Here is a 19,362-nt window from a genome sequence, read left to right as displayed (position 1 = left end):
AGAAGCTGAAAATATGAAAAGACATCTTTATTAAATTTAATAAGTGAGGCCACGTCACACAGAAGCCGTAGCAACTGAATGAGGTAGTCTGAAGAATACAGAAAACAGAGGCCTTTTATATGTTTAGGGTTACAAACTTCAGCATACAAGTAAGGGGCAGTCCTAGCTTTTGCAAGCATGCAAAATGCCTAACATTCCTTCTTACACAAGCCGGACAAACCCATAATAAAAGGACCACAACCCATATCATAAACAGACCATAAAAGAAGGAACAGAAACAGATAAGAAACAGGATAAGGGGTGTGTGTGTGCATACCAAACTCTACAATGTCCTGTGCTTTGATCCTCAATCTTGATCATCTAAAGGGCAGGAACTGGTTTAACAAGGTCAGATTCAGGCAACAGGGTCAGTTCACTCAGGTCAAACAGGAGTCAGCATGAACTCGGGCTAAGGTCTACATGTCTAAAAAGACTAGTTCAGCCACAATCATGGCCTATGTGAGGGCAACCACAAAATGGCTGCCATACAAAAAATGGAACCCACGGGTTCAGGATTCACAGAACCTCAGACCCTCCTTTTGTCCTTACATAGGGAATCACTCAGTCTGTATCTGAATAGATATCAATATTATCCGTTATTCCCTTCACTAAGGCCTTATTACTCGAGTTATCTTTCATGGAACACAAGGGATAGACTTTGTTGGCATAAATAAACATCGTCTGATATGCCCATACAGACCCATTGTAACTAAATGGCAGAACCAAAATAGGGAATACCTCTATCTGTAGTATGTGGCATAAGACCACACACCCAACAATTAGTGGTATTCATTACTAACTGGTGTTGATACAGAAGCTGTACAAAGGAATTATTAGTAAAATCTGACCTCCTAACTAGTTCATGTTCAGGTAAAGTATGGAAAGAATGCAAAGAAGTAGTAGTAGGAAGAGACATAGGTTGGGAGGTGGGTACAGATGTCAACTGGGTAGCAAAAACAATCCCACCCATCAGAGACAACATTATGCTTAAAAAACACTAGAAAACACGTTTTTAAGAACATATAGACAACAGGAGAAAGTAATGACCACTATTACAAATAAAAGTATCATTTTTCACAACTCTAAGCAGAAAGCAAATCCTAAAATTATCTAGTACATTTTTTTTATGGTTCCTATGCATTTCAGTAACTCATTATATGTTCAGGTTAAACAGTGGTGATCCTTATTAATGCTCTCAGATGAAAAGGGATACTCTTCCACAGAGAATGGACTTTATTCCGCTTTTACTAAACAGAATACCACTTTAAAACAATGCCAGCAAAACAGCAAAAAATTAGTCTCCTAACACCCATTTTATGCGATCGCACTGGAAATACCCAGAGTCCGTCCAAGCCTCTCCGGCAGGCTTCTATTGTCAATCAAAATCCTCTTCTGTTGTTTTCTTCCGCATGGGCCTCTTCATTCAGGCCTTTCATGAAAATGGTCCTTCTCAGTATCCGTTGGATGCCCTCCTGGCAAACATTCGCAGCTTATTTGAAAGTCTCAATGTCTCAAGGCAGTGCACCAATATCTCTTCTCTGCGGCAGGCACTACAGATAGTGTGCTCTCCATTGATCAAGGGCACAGATCATCTCATGCAGACCCAAGTACTATTAATTAGGAAAGAGCAACAGGCTTTCATACTCAGCAACACTTTCAGACTCCAACACTCGCTTTTCAGTGTCAGAGGATGCTCGGGCTGCTCTTCCATTTAATCATAGGTACCACAATGTAGTGCCTTTTGCCGGTCTTGGATCCTCCGGTGCACTGCACTTCCGTTGGAGCAAAGGAAAAGGGGGTGTGTGGCCAAAACTCAGGCCAAGGGGCTCAATGGACTGCCTACTGTCAGAGGTTACCAGCACATGACAGGTGAAAAACTAAAGCCTCGAAGCAACAAGGATCCTTCTCTTTTGCTCTTTTGCACTGAAAACTCTTGTTCTGTGGCAAAACCAGCTCCTCCCCTCCTCGCTCTTTTGATGTTCAACGCCTTCTGATGAAGCAAGCACAATACTTTGGCGATATTATTGATGGCACGCTGGCGATCGCGGTCTGGGTGCTGGGACTTTTCATCTGTTAGCTGTCGCTAACGGGATTGTGGTGATTTCCGCAGGTTATTATGACTTAATCCCGCAGAACCTAGTGACGTAGGAAATGACATAGTTGTTATTTTCCTTCAATTCAGTACAACAACAGTTCATTTAACAAAGGGACTGCAAACAGGTGGCCTGCAATCTTCAAAGGAGTGGCTATACGCCATGGAACTATTGTGATCTAAAATACACTGTCATTCTCATAGAATACAAAGACAAAGGCAATAAGCAAAACAGTGCCTCTAATTTCTTCAATTGGGTTTCCATGTGAGAGCATATCCTCTACCATCTAAGGGTAGATAACTATATGAGAATTTTATCTAAATGGATGTCCTCACACATAGTGACATTGTCTAATGGGGTACCCACATTTTTTCTATAAATGATTAAGTCTAGGTGTTCCTAAATTCCTTATCTAGAACATCTAAAAAGAGAAATTACATGATACAGATTATCAGGGACATGTATATACCTCCCTTTTAATAACTGTGCATCAAGTGCACTATGCAATACACAAGTTAATGATCAAAATGTGGAAACTTGTCTTATAATAGCATTGAGTCAGGTAACCAGTCCATCACTACCATGACGGTCAGACTGGAAAACATCAGAGTAGGCCTAAAGAAAATTCTTTAAAAACCAGTCTTGTTATACAAAAGGGATTTATACATAATATGGGGTTCCTAGTACATTACTGCAATCTGGAAGTGTGAACCTAATACAATAATAATAATAAAAACAGGCTAACTGGTGAAAGGAATATGGAAAAGGGAAAATGGGACTAGGACACAGCTAAAATCCCCAATTACTAGGCACGATGCAACATCAATCAGGGGAAAAATTAAGCCTTGTTTCCTTTATGGTACAAAGCCATACACTATTCAGGAAGCAGAACAAAAATGACTAATCTAATATAAAAATTAGGTCACCATGCACAAAAGTCACAGATCTATAATTTATCCTTACGTCCAATTCAGGATACATAATTTTAGGGCTGCCTGTTCCTTACAGGAAAGGGGGCAGTAACGTGACTGTAGGTGAAACCTTGTTTCCTGTATATCTTTTTTATTTTTGTTCAAATACCATTATAGCCAAATTTGACATGCACTGGTGAAGTGTTGTCTGTCTTGCTCACAGGATGAAAAAATATCATATCTGTGAAATTTAGCGCAAATTCACCTAGCTGTTGTACAGAATACACATCGTCATGTATATCCCTTCACAACACAGGTAAACTTGTAATAGTATCATAAGCAGCAACATAAAACAAAAAACATGCAAAAAAACGCACAAAACGGACATGTCAAGCCATCAGATATATTCGCTGTATATCAAGCACAAAAAGCATAGACAAAACAATAGCATATATAAATGAGCGGTGACGCATAACACCGTGTCAGGTTTAAAATCCTTACCCTCCTTTTTGACAGTAGATCACCAGTTAGTGGATATCTGCTGTCAAATACAACTTTCAGACACACAGAACCAGCAAGAACAATTCATGATAGAACCAAATACACAAACATGAAAAACACATGGACATTTCTTTCCAAAGGAGTTACGCAAAAACACATCTCATTTCAACCAACCACACTCACGTGTCTTGTCAGTCTTAAAATCACCCAGAGCAATCCATGGATGATATGTGAGCAGAAGTAAAAAAAAAATACACAACACACAAAAGAGAGACATTTCTCATAAAAAACAGACATCAATTATAACTTTTAATCAGAAGACAAAACATAATACATATGAACAGACACAAAAATAAATTTCCATTACTTAACTGCAACATGAAGCCCTTTTAACTTTCCAAAAGTAAAATTCTTTCACTGACACTCCATGTTAGCCTTGCGCCACAATTCGTTCTCACTTGGGCATGTAGCCTTCAAAATTTCAATAAAAGGCTTCGTCTTATTTTCTGTCTAAGACTTAATGCAATGCTTCATTTTCGGTCAAATAAAAGCAACTAGCAGACAATATTTTTTTAGAGGCAGAGATACAAATATATCATTTCTGCAGAGCATTTAGCATGTGTTGGGACTTTCAAAGAAACCTTTTTCATATTTCCCCTTTGGAATTAAGTTGAAATGAAATGAAATGAAAAAAGAAATGTATTTAGCGCACGTACACCAACGGCTTCTTGGCGCCTTGGATGGCAGAAGAAAAAACTGCTAGTTGATAACCTAACCAAAAAACAACTAATCGAGGGCTTCAAGAAAATTACCAAGTTCTCAGAGCCTTTCTAAAGTTGGAATAAGAGGGAAGAAGACTGAAAGACAACTAATCAAAGGCTTGAGAAAACAACCAAGTTTTCAGAGCCTTTCTAAAGTTAAAGTAAGAGGGGATAAAACGGAGGTCCGGGGGCAAAGAGCTCCAAAAGAGGGGAGCTTGAAAAGAAAATCTTAGTCCACCCAGTCTTTTCCGTTTAAATGGACATGACGATAACAGATCAGAGCTCGAAGAGCGAAGGACTCGAGATGGAATGTATCGATCCAAACGGCAAGAGATGAATGCCGGGCCTTGTTGAGCGAGGGCTTGATGAGTAAGGCAACCCAACTTGAAGAGGCATCGCTGGATCACAGGGAGCCAGTGCAAGCTCTTCAGGAGGGACCTCGCTGAGCTTGTCCTGGGCTGGCGGAAGACCAGCCTGGCCGCTTGGTTCTGGATCAGCTGGAGCTGGCGGGATTGATAGAGGGGAATCCCCGCGTAAAGCGCATTTCCGTAATCAATACGGGACATGACCAGCCCAAGCATGGTCTGAACCAGGGCCTCATGGGTGAGGAACCTGCTGATTTTCCTGATGCGGCGGAGATGGAAAAAGCAGGCTGTTCTTTAATTTTGTGGAGAAACCAGAAACCCTTCCTTTTAGAGGCCTGTTTAGCAAGGTCATTCTGCATGTCACAGAGACAAGTCCCTAATTTAAAATGTTACAAATGTCAACATGACAGCCTCCTTCCATTGTTTACAGGAAAACTAAAGATAGCATCTCAGCGCAACTTGAGCAGCCTGTTCTCCCAGCCCACAGCTTCTGCTCATTCTGAGGCTGACAAATGCGAAAGGCCTTCCTAATTCCTCCTAACCTGCAATAATTCACTCTATTTTGAAAAATAATTTCTCCTTTTTAGGCGCTAAAAATTATCTCTATTCCCAGATTATTAAACAACAGTTACTGTGAATAATTCACTGAACCTAATAACACACATACCAGTTTTAGAACAAATGCTTGTTGCAATGGTACTCATTTCATCAACCTTAAATGGATCTCACTGGGTCATTTAAAAGCAAACCCCAAATGGGGACAGTCTGCAAATTTGTATTACACCTAAATGTATGCATTTACTGAAGCCTAAAGCACTTTAAAGCTATCATAAATGGCAAGAATGCTGTTTTAAATGGTCTATTTTACCCAAATTCGACTTTGATGTTTGGGGCACTTAAAAATAAATATCCTATACTTGTGATACATATTAATCATCCTCAGAATGTACTTTACAAATTACAGAGATTTTTAATCAGACATATCCCATGTAAATCTTTAGAAAAATGAGTTTTGTACGCCTGCGTTAAGTGAAATTCCATAGGCTAATGTTCTCATTATGCGGTATAGCACAACTTAAATTAAATTTTAATGCTAGGATGTCATAGTATGAGCATTAAGCTTCATGAATAGTAAAAAACGAATTTTGTAGCACTTATTTTTAATAAATATTTTTCATAATTAATATTTTTTTTAATAAACCCAATTATTTTTGATAATTTCACATATAAGAGCAAGCTGCATCCCTTGCCTATCATTTTTAGACGCATTCATTTATAAGCCCAAGCACAGACGCCTAACTTGAAACATGACAAAATGTTTGCGTCATTTTTTTCTTTCTAAAAAGGACAATTTTATTCAGCAACAGACCCAAGAATATGCTTACAAAATGTTGCTTAATAGACTGAAAACATCAAGAAAAACCACGAACAGACATTGAGCTAATTTCAGACATAAACAGAAAGGGGTCAAACACTCAGGAGACACAATACAGCGCGCTTTAGCCATGCATTTCGTGAATAGCGCCATCGCTATGTACTTACAGAAGTTGCACTAATGGGAAACCCACATAGACATTTAAACACACATTTAACCCACAAATCAATACTCAGGACAGAAACCAAGGACAGCCCACAGACTGTACTTAAACCAAACCATTTGTAAATACTAGTTGTAAGTCATATTTACAAGAAACGCTTCTCAATTGTGTTTCAAAAGACTGCAAAAACAGCCCAACAGACTGATGTATGTCCAAGAAGTGAAAATACACTCAATTCACTAGCTTTGACTAGCAGAACACCAAACAAAATCGTTCTGCATATCTTCATTCATAAAACTGCGCAGAACAAAGGATCCTTGTTTTGTATTATGTCATATTTTAATTCCCTGGGGATACAAAATCACCAAGGAAGAAATATGTTTGTAAATCTAAACCTATTTAGATATTCCCTTTAGGGGGGCCGGCTAATTTACTTCACATCACACTATGGTACCTTCCAAAAAAGCAACACATTTTTCCATGTGAGCTTACAAACAGGCATGCCAAAAATACTGCGGAATACGCAAGTATTATATTCAAAGTGGTGCTTAAGGTACTTTTCGTACGTGCACTGTTCAACTAAACCAAATGGAGAAATATCTCCTCATTACCTGCCTACACAAATTGCAATTCGCATATCCAAACCTATACAAATCCAAAGTTGGGCAACACAAATTCCAAAGTTCCAAAGCTACATTCCCAATTTTGCTAAGACCAGGCATCTTATAGCTCACTAATCTAGCTTCAAACTTCAAGGGCTTATCTCTACCAATACACTCGCAAATATACGAGCCCCTCGGCTTTGGTAATTTGCAATAACCAAATCAAAAACCAAGAAACCAAACCCCTCGGCTTTGGTAATTGCAATAACCAAATCAAAGACCAAAAGAACCAAAAACTAAGGACTAAAAGAACCAAAAACTAAGGACTCAAAGAACCAAAAACTAAGGACTCAAAGAACCAAAGAACCAAAGAACAAAGGACTGGGAGCGACCCACTTATACTTATTTCTTACTTTTACTAATCAAAAGGTTATCCAAATTCTAACTGTCAAGTTCTACATGACTTGACGGTCTTTTTTAGAATACTCACGCCAAAAAGGTTCTCAGTCAGGAGTGACATCATGTGTAGGATCAAATTCAGGAAGATCAGAAATATACTGGGCTGCAGAATCAAAGAATCTCCAGAATCCCTGTGCACAGAGTACCTCCTTAGTAGAATCCTGTTCTGGCCTCCTCAGTAGATTTCAGTCCTCTGACAAGATCACTCCCAAAGAAAGTCACTTCTCTGATAAAGCCCACGTTGGCCGCGCCATTTGAAGAACTGTAATCTTCATTCTCAGGGAATACTTACTAATAAAAAAGAACTTGGCACAGAAGCTGAAAATATGAAAAGACATCTTTATTAAATTTAATAAGTGAGGCCACATCACACAGAAGCCGTAGCAACTGAATGAGGTAGTCTGAAGAATACAGAAAACAGAGGCCTTTTATATGTTTAGGGTTACAAACTTCAGCATACAAGTAAGGGGCAGTCCTAGCTTTTGCAAGCATGCAAAATGCCTAACATTCCTTCTTACACAAGCCGGACAAACCCATAATAAAATGACCACAACCCATATCATAAACAGACCATAAAAGAAGGAACAGAAACAGATAAGAAACAGGATAAGGGGTGTGTGTGTGCATACCAAACTCTACAATGTCCTGTGCTTTGATCCTCAATCTTGATCAGCTAAAGGGCAGGAACTGGTTTAACAAGGTCAGCTTCAGGCAACAGGGTCAGTTCACTCAGGTCAAACAGGAGTCAGCATGAACTCGAGCTAAGGTCTACATGTCTTAAAAGACTAGTTCAGCCACAATCATGGCCTATGTGAGGGCAACCACAAAATGGCTGCCATACACAAAATGGAACCCACGGGTTCAGGATTCACAGAACCTCAACGCTCTTACAGGGACTATACCTGTATCAGACGTATTTCATCTTGATCTGCAGGTTGGTTTAGTCCCACGCACGTTAAGCCTGTATATCTACATTGGGAGGATGATTCTAAATTAGTTACAGTTCTATTGCCTTCTCAAGTATTCAGACCGTACTTCACTTGTCCATTAATGAATAAAGACAAAAAAACAAAAAACACACAAACCTCCGGCTTCCAGCGCTCCGGGTTCCAACTGTAAATCTCACTTTATATCCAGAGCCAAGAAAAACTTTAGACCCATGCAATTATATATTTTTTTTATGAACTAGGCGTCGCTGTAAGCAAACAAGTATCAACTCCTGTCTTAGATCACTGAAGCTAACCTTTGACTTGGGGCTATCCTACACTCCCACGCTATTCATCAACTCTTTCCAAACCTGAAAAAGAATTCTATTCACAGGCAACAAAGAAAGACACTTTCTACTTTATTAATCCGTTGTGTACGAAGGCAACACTCATACTGTACATCAGACATTTTTCATGTTTTTAAATATAGAATATCATCAAAACATCATTTTGCTGTGCACCATTCCCTGAAATGTATGTTTCCTCCAAAATCGGGGATCACTTTGGTAGTGTTATGTTTGTTTAATTGTAAATTGTTTACTTCAAGTTTGCACACCATTTTTGGTATATGCTGTATATTTTTAATCTATGTACAGCATGTTAGGTCTGCTCTATGCTTTTGGAAAAACTCCACAGTAACCAAAATAAATATACATATAAGTGTTTAATGCCCTCCTAACATGCTTCTTAAGGGTTGGTATGAAATTCTCTACAGGAACCCTGCCGAGCCATTATAAAATTATTTTGTTATGGGCAAATGTAGGATGTATTTTTTATTTACTTTTATAGTCAAAGCAACACTAATAAACATAAATACTTCCCATATATAACTGAAGGATGAGAAAGCTTTATTTTGGGTTGAACCTTTTAGCAATAAAGATGGTCTAATCAACTTTGTTAATTGGAGATATGTTCTTACATCAAGCAAACATGATGACTTGTGCTGGATTTTGCCCTCGCAGGGTTATTCCCAGACTTTTTGCCTTTACCCTCCTGGTTTGTTGGTTTATAAGACTTCTGTGAGCTTTTTTAACTGTGTTTACTAGGGCCTGTGCACTTTGTTTTTTAGCCGGGAGAGGGAGTAAAGTTTTATTCAAACAGTATTGTTAGATTTCAAGATAGTGAGGCCTTTACCTGCTGAAGTCCAAAGTGTGGATTGAGCCTGTCTGTCTCCTAGGAAATTCTGAACAGGAGAAGCAGGTCCCCAGCCCCCACCCCCAGGCCAGCAGGCCATTGGCTATTCCGCTACCAGGCAACTCTGAGCCCTCCCGTCACACCAGCCCAGGCCCCTTAAGGCTTTGCTGGGTGCACCCCAAATCATTCTCCATCGTGTGAGTTGCAGCCTACCTGTGCCCCAGATTGCAGTGAGCAGAGTCCAGGAAGTGGTAAGGAGACAGACTAGTGCTGTCTCTTCTCCAAAACAAAAGTTGTTAAAAAACAACTTTCCCCTTCTGTGATTACTGTCTTTGCCTGTGGTTGTTACAGCTTAAAATTGTAGTTTTAACCTGCCTGTCATTGCATATTCTATCACCTGTTTTGTGTTTTAAACTTGTGGTTTTCCCTGCCCATGATTGCTTCCTTTTAACGTGTTGAATTGTGGGATTTGCAGTCCAAACACTGTAGTGTATCCCTCTCATTCCTGGTGACAATTCAGTTTTCCCTCCAAATTTCTCCTTTGCTCTGTGCTGTATGTTAAAACAGTGCATCCCCAGCCACAATTTTGTGTTCACACGGAAGTGAAACCAGCACCCCTGGCACCCCCCTCCCCCCAACAACAGGGATATTCTACATCAGAAGGTGCTTCTGTGAACTGTTTAAACTGTGTTTACTAGGGACTGTGCACTTCGTTTTTTGGCCAGGAGAGGGAGTAAAGTTTTATTCAAACAGTATTGTATGATTTCAAGTCAGTGCAGAAGTCCAACGTGTGGATTGAGCCTCCTAGGAGATTCTGAACAGGAGAAGCAGCTTCCAACTTCCTGGCCAGCAAACCTTGTCTGAGGTCGCTGGGACCTTATATGGTCTGCTAGTGGTTGGTACATGTGTACACTGATTGGTGGTTGTATCTGGTGTTTCTATTGGATTAGGGTTAGTGTCCTCTTTGGTTGGGTATTTGAGGGTTCTGATTGGCTTCTGGGTCTGTGATTCAATCAATGTAGGGTTGGGACTAGGGCTAGGGTTAGGATTTCTGTAGGGACTAGGGCTTCCTATGTTATTGGTTGTTGGGAGGAGGGTGGGACTAGAGCCTAGGGTTAGACCTTTAATTGACAGTAGTGATTAGGGCTTCTGGTGTGATTGGTTGCTGGACTAGTTGTGGGACTAAGAGTAGGGTTAGGCTTTCTATTGGAAGTAGGGACTAGGGCTTCCTGTGCCATTGGATGCTTGGACTTGGGTTGGGACTACTGATAGGGCTAGGGTCTCTATTGGACGTAGAGATCAGGGTTTTTGAACTGATTGCGTGCTTGGACTAGGGCTAAGATTGGCTGTAATGTCCTGGTCTCCTATTGGTTCTAGATCGGAGGGCTAGTGCTGTGAATGGATAGTGTTAGGGCTAGGGTTCCCATTGGCTGGAGGGGTCACCTAATTACTAGGGCTACAAAAGGCCAGGGTTAGGGTGTCTCAGCCCGGGCGTCGAGGTTAAGGGCAGAGAGAACAAGGGCAGTAGCAATACCCAGCCCACACCATCCACATCCACAAACTTATGGTACTTATGGATCTATATATTTATCACCTTCTTCTAATTTAGCATTTTCAATGCACTACTCTATTTCTCAGCCTCAATATATCGCTCAATATATCTTCTAGCCCAGCCTTCTGACTCATCTCAAACTTCTTTCTACTACTCTTTCTAATGCACTACTCTATCTCTCATACTATACATTATCAATATATCCTCTACATCCAATCTCATTTATCCCAAACCACATACCACTACTTTGATCGCCAAAATAGCCCTTTCTGGGCTCTCACCTACGCTACCCCTCCTTGCATCATCCGACACCTCTTTTACTATACTGATCCCCTAAAACAAACCTTTCTAAAGTCTTCCCTCTGACTCCTCCCCTCCAAAACTCATTTTTACTCACCCAAAAGCCTCCTCCTACTGCTAAAAAAAAAAAAAAACTTCTTTCCCTCTTTACCCCTCCACTATCCTTTTCAATCAAAATTAACAGACTAAAATGTTCACTTCTCAAATTCCATATTCAACTATACTAATTTACCACTAATCCTTTATGGGTTCCGGAGTGGCGTGCTACTTGCCAGAAAAGCGCTTCAACACCCATCAGGGGTAACAAGTGCTATATGAATGTAAACCTTTCTTCCCATTCTATCCCTACACTAACCTTCTCACTCCAAATAACTGACTAATATCCACCACTGAAATTACTTAATATTTCACCATATTAATTCCCCACTAATCCTTAATGGGCTTCCGGAATAGCGTGCGTCAACACCCCATCAGGGGTAGCAAGCGGTGTATAAATACAAACCTTTTTCCTCCTCTATCCTTCTGCTATCATTCCAAATCCAAATAACTGACTAACCTATCCAACACTTAAAATGTACTTTCATGTTTCACTATACTAATTCAACACTAATCCTCTATGGGAAAGCGCTTCAACGCCTCGTCAGGGGTAGTAAGCGCTATATAAATGCAATTACGATACAATACAATACAATACAATACATCTTACCACTCCTAGCCAGTGCTAATGCCTTTGTGAACTCTCTTGCATGTCCTGGTCGTGGAAAAACACATTTTAATCACAACTGCAAGGCCTACCTCTCCCATAGGTTATCTTTGGAGTTACTCTGTTACATTTCATAAGTGTATTTTCCTAATAGAAACAGGTGAGCAGGTCATGTCTGTTGTCTTTAGAATTGTAATAACAATTGATAACTTATGGTGAAGTCCGATTTTATACTACAATTTTGTAAATGCCACTTTTAGAAAATTGGCATTTCCTTCCTTAGTCATTTGGTGCCTGAAGCCTGTCTCTGGGTCACATGACGGGGTGTAGTTGACAGTAGTGTTTTCTGTATTCCTCCTAGACAGCCACACACAACAGGGAGCTTAGATGTGCGTGGATGGGCCATCACTGGTAGGATGGAAGGGAGGAGCTGGGCCCATTCCCACTTACACTTGAATGGGTTGTGTGATGCCTCCACACAAAGGGTTGCATACCCCATGCAGTTTCTCTGGAGACAGAGCCAGGAAGGCAGTGCACCTGTGCACTTCAAACAACTGGCTCTAGAAGCTTGTCCCCACTTCAGAGGCACAGCTTGGTATTAATATTGGACCTCAGACACCAACTCTTCAGTACCTTTCTGCACCTGTTGATATTCTGCTAGGAAGGACAGCTGTGCTGCTGAAAGGCAGCCACTCTGCTGGACTGCTACGCTACTGGGCCGACCTGCTGCTCTCTTGCCTGGTTGAGAAGGACTTGACCTGCACCTCTTGAAACCAGAACTCCAGAGTGACTCCAATGGCTAGTTGGCTAGACTCCTTATTTAAAGCCCCAGGGACACAACAGGATTCCACCAACCTTGCACCTGGACTCTCCCATCTGTGAGTCTACCCTACCAAGTGCTGCCACTGCTGTCCTGGACCATAGGAAGTAGGTTTAACATTCTCTGCCTGACTCTGTGTATCCAGTGAAACCAATGCATCTCCACTAGTGTCCCATAGATCTGTGTTGCAACCCATCCGAACCACTGTCATGGGGCAGGCGCTTGTATCCCTCATTGGCGGCAGCCTAGATGTCGGACTCTGCATCGCAGTCTTGCAGCTCCTCCGAAATGATGCATCATTTTGACTGCGTGGCGCATCATGGATGCCGGACTTTACATTGCTATTTATCATCAATGGAATCCTCAATGATGGTGCAGGGCCTCGCACAGCAGCCTTGCCGCATCTTAGAGCCAACGCGTTGCTTTGGCTGTGTGATGAATCTTCAACACAGATCCTTGCAATACTCTGCAAACCAGGATTTAAGGTACATTAAGCTGGCCTAATTGAGTCCCTGTGCTTCATTGTGGTCGGACTGAAATTGTGATTCTGTCCCAGTCCCACTCAATAGTCACAGCTGGTGCTTTATGCTTTCTGGCGCTATTTCCCCTAAAATCTTTAAAATTACATATCTACGGTTCTAGTGTTTTGATTTTTTTCCTTTTGTTTTTTTTTTATTATTAAAGAAATCTCTTTTTCTAATTATTGTGGGATCCTTTTCGTGTGGTGCTTTCACTTAATTACCGTTTGAACTGTTGCACAAATAATTTTCAAATTGTCTCTAAGTTATCCCCACTGCTCTTTGGGAGAGGGATGTGCACAGGTTAATTTAGGGTCAACTTGTGCCTTACCCTGACAAGGATTTTGGTTGCTGCTTGACCAGTGCTCACACCCCAGTCAACCAACAACTTAATTTCTTACATTGGTGGCAGCGATGAGATTCGTGTACACTACCATCCCGTATCTGAGACCAAATTAAGTTCTAAATTCTCCTTGATTGTCCCTTTTGTTTTTTCTAAATTCTCTCTGACTGTTGTGCCTCAACCCACCTCTGCAAGAATGGAGTTTGAGCTAGTTTGCACTGAGTCCTACACTGTAGCCAAGCTCAAGGAGTTCTGTAAAGAAAGGGAACTTCCAGCAACGAGCAACACCAGAAAAGTGGAGTTCCAAAAGGCACTGGGGGCCTGGGTGGAAGTCTATCAATACCTTGCTATAGACACAGAGGGTGATGGGAGGTGCAAAGACAAGGAGAGGATTTTGATACCAGGCTAGAGCGGGAGCAGTTTGCTGAGTGGGAGGACATAGATCCAAAGTTGGAACTCTGCCAGAGAACAGAGTAGTGTATCTTCCCAAGGCCTGCCTTCAAAGGAGCTGGCAGACAGGAAAGCAGAGATGGAGTTCAGGCTTGAGATGGCCAAGCTCATGATAGAGGATAAGAAACGGGCCATTGAGGCAGAGCAGAAAAAGGCTGAGCCTGAGTGTGCCTTGGAGGAGAGAAAGATCCTGCTGGCTTACAATCTGAGTCTGGCCGAGCTGTACCTCTAGGCCAGATAGGCAGAGTACAGCAGTGATGGTGGCAGCAATTCTGCAATGCCCTTAGGGGACAGGTGAGTCCATATTCACACAGGTCTGGTGCCTGACATTGTTGTGGGGGGGACGACATAGACAATTGTTTTTAAGCATATGAAGTGGCTTTTCAGATGCATGGGACCCCTGGGGAGGATTGGGAGACAAGCTTCTGGAAGCTCATCCCTGGCCGCAGTTAAAGGAGACTAGATAAGGGTATCCCCCTATGATGGAAACCCTTGTCAGGAAATATGGCAGCACGCCTGAGAAGTACAGGCAGAAGTTTAGGGACAGCCAGAAGCTACAGCAGCAGTTCTGCGTAGACTGTGTGTACTCCCATTGGTAGGCACTGGATTGTTGGGTGAACAGCAATGAAGAAAAGGATTATCAGGGTATAATTTGACCTGTGACAGAGTACATGTCAGTCTTAGGTTTGCAGATTTGCTGCAGCACCTTATTGATAGCAAGATCACTGACCCCAGTCAGAAGGTACCTGGGAGTGACCACAGCAGAGTGAGGATGAGGTCAAGGGATACACAGACTGGTCTAAGGGTAATGGGTGAGGAAAGGTTCTCATGCCCCTTCTGAGAAACAGGGAGGAGGTTCTGGTGGGTGGTGGCATAGGGGGCTGCTGCTTTGGTTTTACTCAGCTAGGACTCAAGCAGGAGGACTCTGTCTGTCCTAAGTAACTACCCACTGGTGTGACCTCCACAGGGTGCTCAATATGGCCTATGGGGCAGGCCATAGGCCATGCCATGATTTCCCTTAGCTGAAAGATAGGCTCAGAGGGTGAGCTGATGATCCCTGAGGGTGGTGAGCTTCCCTTCAAAAAGGTGAAAGTGAATGGGGTCACTGTCACTGCTCTGAGGAGGCAGAGGGGCAGGCCAGATTATGATCATGGAAAAGCTAGTTTCTTCCCAGCAGTACACCTGCCAGGTGTGTAGGGTAACACAGGCCCATGATGTACAAAGCTGGCTCTATATATATATATATATAATACCAAAGTAAGGTGTAGTGTGCACAGAGTCCAGTGGATCCCCAGGGGCTTTACAGAGGTTAAAGTAGATAATTGCTGTCGAGCAGTCAGGCTTATCAGAGGGCTGTTTTAACACCTTCAGCGCAGCGCGAATTTTCGCGCTGTGCTGAAGGTTCTAAGAAATGGCCGTGGCCGTGACGGAACGGTTCCGTCATAAGCACAGCCCAACCGGCGCTTGTGGCGGAACCGTTCCTTCACAAGCATCGAAGGGTTATTCATTTGTTGTACAAAATCAGGCACCTTGGCCAGCAGTAGAGCTTGATGTGTCCCCGGAAGCTAGTACGTTAAGGCATGGCTGCATCTCATAATGTTAGACCTGTAAATGTGAATATAAGACGCAGCCTCTGTTTCAGGTTTGGACTGACTGGTCTCTTACATGCTTGAAATGCTGGAACAGTGCTATAAATCCTATAATTTGCATTTTCTTGATGCATAATTTAGTCCATCCCTTTTGCAAAGTTCCAGTAGCTTCTTAGAAACTAGGGCATGACATTGCGCTAATCAAAATGTTTTGTGATTGTGCTCAAAATTTCCAAACAATTCCTGCTGTGTTTGCCTCATGAAAAATGTAACTCTCCCTCACATGTGATTTGCTTTCATTAGGTAAATCTTTATGCATTTACATGGTATATTCTCATCTGAGTCACCCACGGAAATGCTTTTGTAGATCATTTGATTTTCTTTCCAGCTCTCAGAAAATTGTTTGGTATGGTTAGTTAGACAAGAAGAATAGCGTGTAAGTTTGTTGTCTTGTTCTTGAAAGGTCTTGAAGTAGAATTGCTGGTGTTTTACTCCTGCGTTTCTTGCAGACCACGGTAAAACCGTCCCAACAGAGGAGCCCCGAAAGCATTTTTGCTCAATACGCACGGCAGGTAGGCGGAACATCCATTATATATTTTCTTGATTACACATTATGATTACACACAATTTAATTAGTTAGGGTTACGATAAATGTCCTCTTTGCGTGAAATATGTGTGTGCTGCATTTTCAAAGTGACAATATCATATGCCAACTACTGAGCCAGAAGCAGTGAGCCAAATTCACAATTTTCTTCATTTCATGTTCCCATGCGCAATTCGAAAAAGCATATAATTCACGCAAACGCTGCATTAATGCAACTGAACCCTGGGCTACAGGGACACAGCTAGAGTTACACATATGTAGAAGAAGCAAGTGGAAATGTGCAGATGGGTTACGGATTAGGAAGGGGTAAAGCAACTAGATATACATTTAAAAAAAATACCCCTTATACTAGATGTGCACACCCATACAGGTGGACATTGTGTTGGTCCTGGTTTTAAAACTTTGTCTACACCTTAGTTTAATTTTGGTATTAATATAGCTGCCAATGAGTGCTCATTTACTTTTGGTATTTACAAAAAGTGAATTTGTACTTCCAGAAGTATTGATGCATACGTAAAAATTATGCTAGTATGGGGTCATTTTATGTGTGATTAAATACTCATGATCCAGTTTTGAGTGTTCCGGAAGTCAACCCATTAACCCACTAAGTAGGTGGGATTTATAAATATTTTGCAAGTGGTTTCCCATCAAAATATGCTCCTAAATGAAACCTTCTTTTTAAATTTTGGAGTACGGTGATAGAGGGAACCCTCACCCCCCCCTAAAATTGTTACAGTATTAGCAAGGGCATAGAGAACCACCTTGATGGGCTTGAGGAGGGATGTCAGGTGACAGATTACATTAGTTTTTATAGCTATTTCTAACTAGGCCCGGGCAGTGAACTCCGCTCCTTCGCAGAGTTTGTGGAGTTTTCTGCACTCCGCGCAGCACGCTGGACCACCTCCAAATGAGACTTTTCAATGTAGGCAGTTGTGGATGGTTGCAGCCGCTCATGTTGAGAAACCATCCGTAGGGTTGAGGAAGCTGCCGCTCGAGTAGAAAATCTACTCAAGCTGCAGAAAGAAGCAGTGCCCTCTTGCCCTGTGCATGGTGCTGTTCGTGCAGATTTTCAAGCACGGAACAAACACCAGGTGCTAAATATCAGTGCAAGCGGCGTGACATAATGCACTCTGCAACTTGTAAAACTCTGCGTAGCGTGGTAGTGTTTTTAGTCACTTTGTGGAGTTCCGCGTAGTGGAACTCCGTGAACTCAACCCAGACCTATTTCTAGCTTTGAACTCTGACTCCTCAGCAGTGCTTAATTGTTTGGGGACAAAAGAGCCAGGGCCTAAGATATTTCTCAGAAGGCAACTACAACTTTCGCCACCCACTCTCCCTGCCCATATGTCACTACCAGTGCTACCGACTTAATATTATAGTCCTTCCTGCAAATGTGACAATATGGACTGAAGGAGTTGGTATTAATATTGTTATGTATTTTGCAATGTTCAATTATCTGCTAATATTTAGAAATAGGCAAATAGGGCCATATGTATCAAATAAGAGTTTTGCGATTCTCAATTAGAGAATCGCAAAAGGCAATGTATGTAAGATTTGCTAAAAATGTTGCGAATCCAACATATTCCTTATTTGTGAATAGCAAATTGAGATTCCCAAATAAGGAATACCTTCCCATTCATTCCCATGGGCTAGGAGGCCCATACGAATGAATGTGGAGACATTCTCAATTTGCGATTACCAATTAGAGAATCACAAATTGAGAATGCAATTTCAAGGTTGCAAGGGTGTAAAAAGGACACCCTGTTGCACTCCTGAAATATGCATGTGTGCATATTTTGAGCACATACATGCCCTATGGTTGATGGTAATAGGTGTCAGTAATAAGAATTTAACAAATACTTTCACATAGTCCTGACGACCTACAACTGTCCTGAAATCCCATGAGATGAAAATCCTTTCTGAATTTTACAATCGGAAATTTCCTCCTAACATAGGAGGACGCCAGAGGAAGTAAACTACCTTCTGTAAATTGGGCCCTGTTTGAGCAAATCCCATACGTAAGGGGAAAATTCCACCATTTTTATGTCTGATTCGGACATGGGATTGTAAATTATGGTTTTTTTGCACAGATAGATGGTGGGCACAGAGAGCAATTTGCGAACTGAACATATGAAAACAGAAGTAAAAAGTGTTCATTGTTCACAGTGGCATGTTGGGGTGGAACGTGATAGGACTGTGTAAATATTTAATATGGATTAATCTGAGAGAAGGGAGTGACTTATTTAAAGTTGCAGATGTTGAGTAATGCATGATGCAGTACTTACAATCTCGTAAGATATACGAAATTGGGTAATAGGTTAAACGTCTTAACAGTAGAGTAGGCACAATTAAAGTTACACACTACGAAAGGTAACATGAAGCTCATCATTACAAGGATTCAACCAGGACCCTGCTAAAATAGAGAGTTTATGAGTAACTTCATGAACTACACGGTGGCCCATATCATGTGTGAAGCTTTAAAACATGGAACGTCGCCCTCGAATATGAGTAAAACCAGCAAACATTGCATTTTATGCAGTTTACAAAGTTGCTAATTTTCACCCTAGTCTGCTTGCAGAACAGAATATCTGCATAAGAAGATTTTGAGAGAAACTTTTCTTGCAAAAGGTTTTTTTCACACATATCTCCCAATAAAAGCCTTTTCACAGTATTACTTTTAGAAGAGGTTGTTATATGTTCTTCCTTAAAAGTTTACAAATTTGGTAAAGCTCACATAGACTGCAAACTTGTAAGAGAGATTTGTAATGCTGTGGCTGAAAAACCTTGGCAACTTCCCACACCCCAACTGTTTTCAAAAAGTCGCACTGTTAAAGATCAATTCAAAATGGTCAGGCGATTTCAGTAGATGTTTCCTAAGTTAAATTTGCCCGGCGTAAAACGCCTCTAATACCATACGAAGTTATTCAATAAAGAGGCAGGCGCTGGAGACAGGAAGACAGGAAACAAGTTTTATTCCGACGGAGTAGAACACATCAGATCGGACAACAAGGTATCGTCTCGAGGTGCTCTCTCAACCTCTCTGAGAGCTGGTCTTTTATACACTGGTTTAAGACATGTGAACGTCCTTTATTAC

General features: G+C 41.5%; 1 protein-coding gene across 1 annotated transcript in view; it reads left to right on the top strand.

The window, feature by feature from the left end:
• Positions 1 to 19,362, top strand: part of LOC144762928 (calpain-13-like) — a 441,560-nt gene that overhangs the window by 350,896 nt on the left and 71,302 nt on the right. Inside the window, exon 14 of the mRNA XM_078648230.1 lies at positions 16,174 to 16,236. Within this exon, the coding sequence (XP_078504356.1) occupies positions 16,174 to 16,236 (63 nt within the window). The remainder of the gene's footprint in view (positions 1 to 16,173; positions 16,237 to 19,362) is intronic.

The sequence above is a fragment of the Lissotriton helveticus genome, chromosome 6 (genome assembly GCF_964261635.1).
Source record: "Lissotriton helveticus chromosome 6, aLisHel1.1, whole genome shotgun sequence".
Taxonomy (NCBI): Eukaryota; Metazoa; Chordata; class Amphibia; order Caudata; family Salamandridae; genus Lissotriton; species Lissotriton helveticus.
Note: the sequence above shows the minus strand (reverse complement) of the source record. Positions and strands in the feature narration are given on the sequence as shown.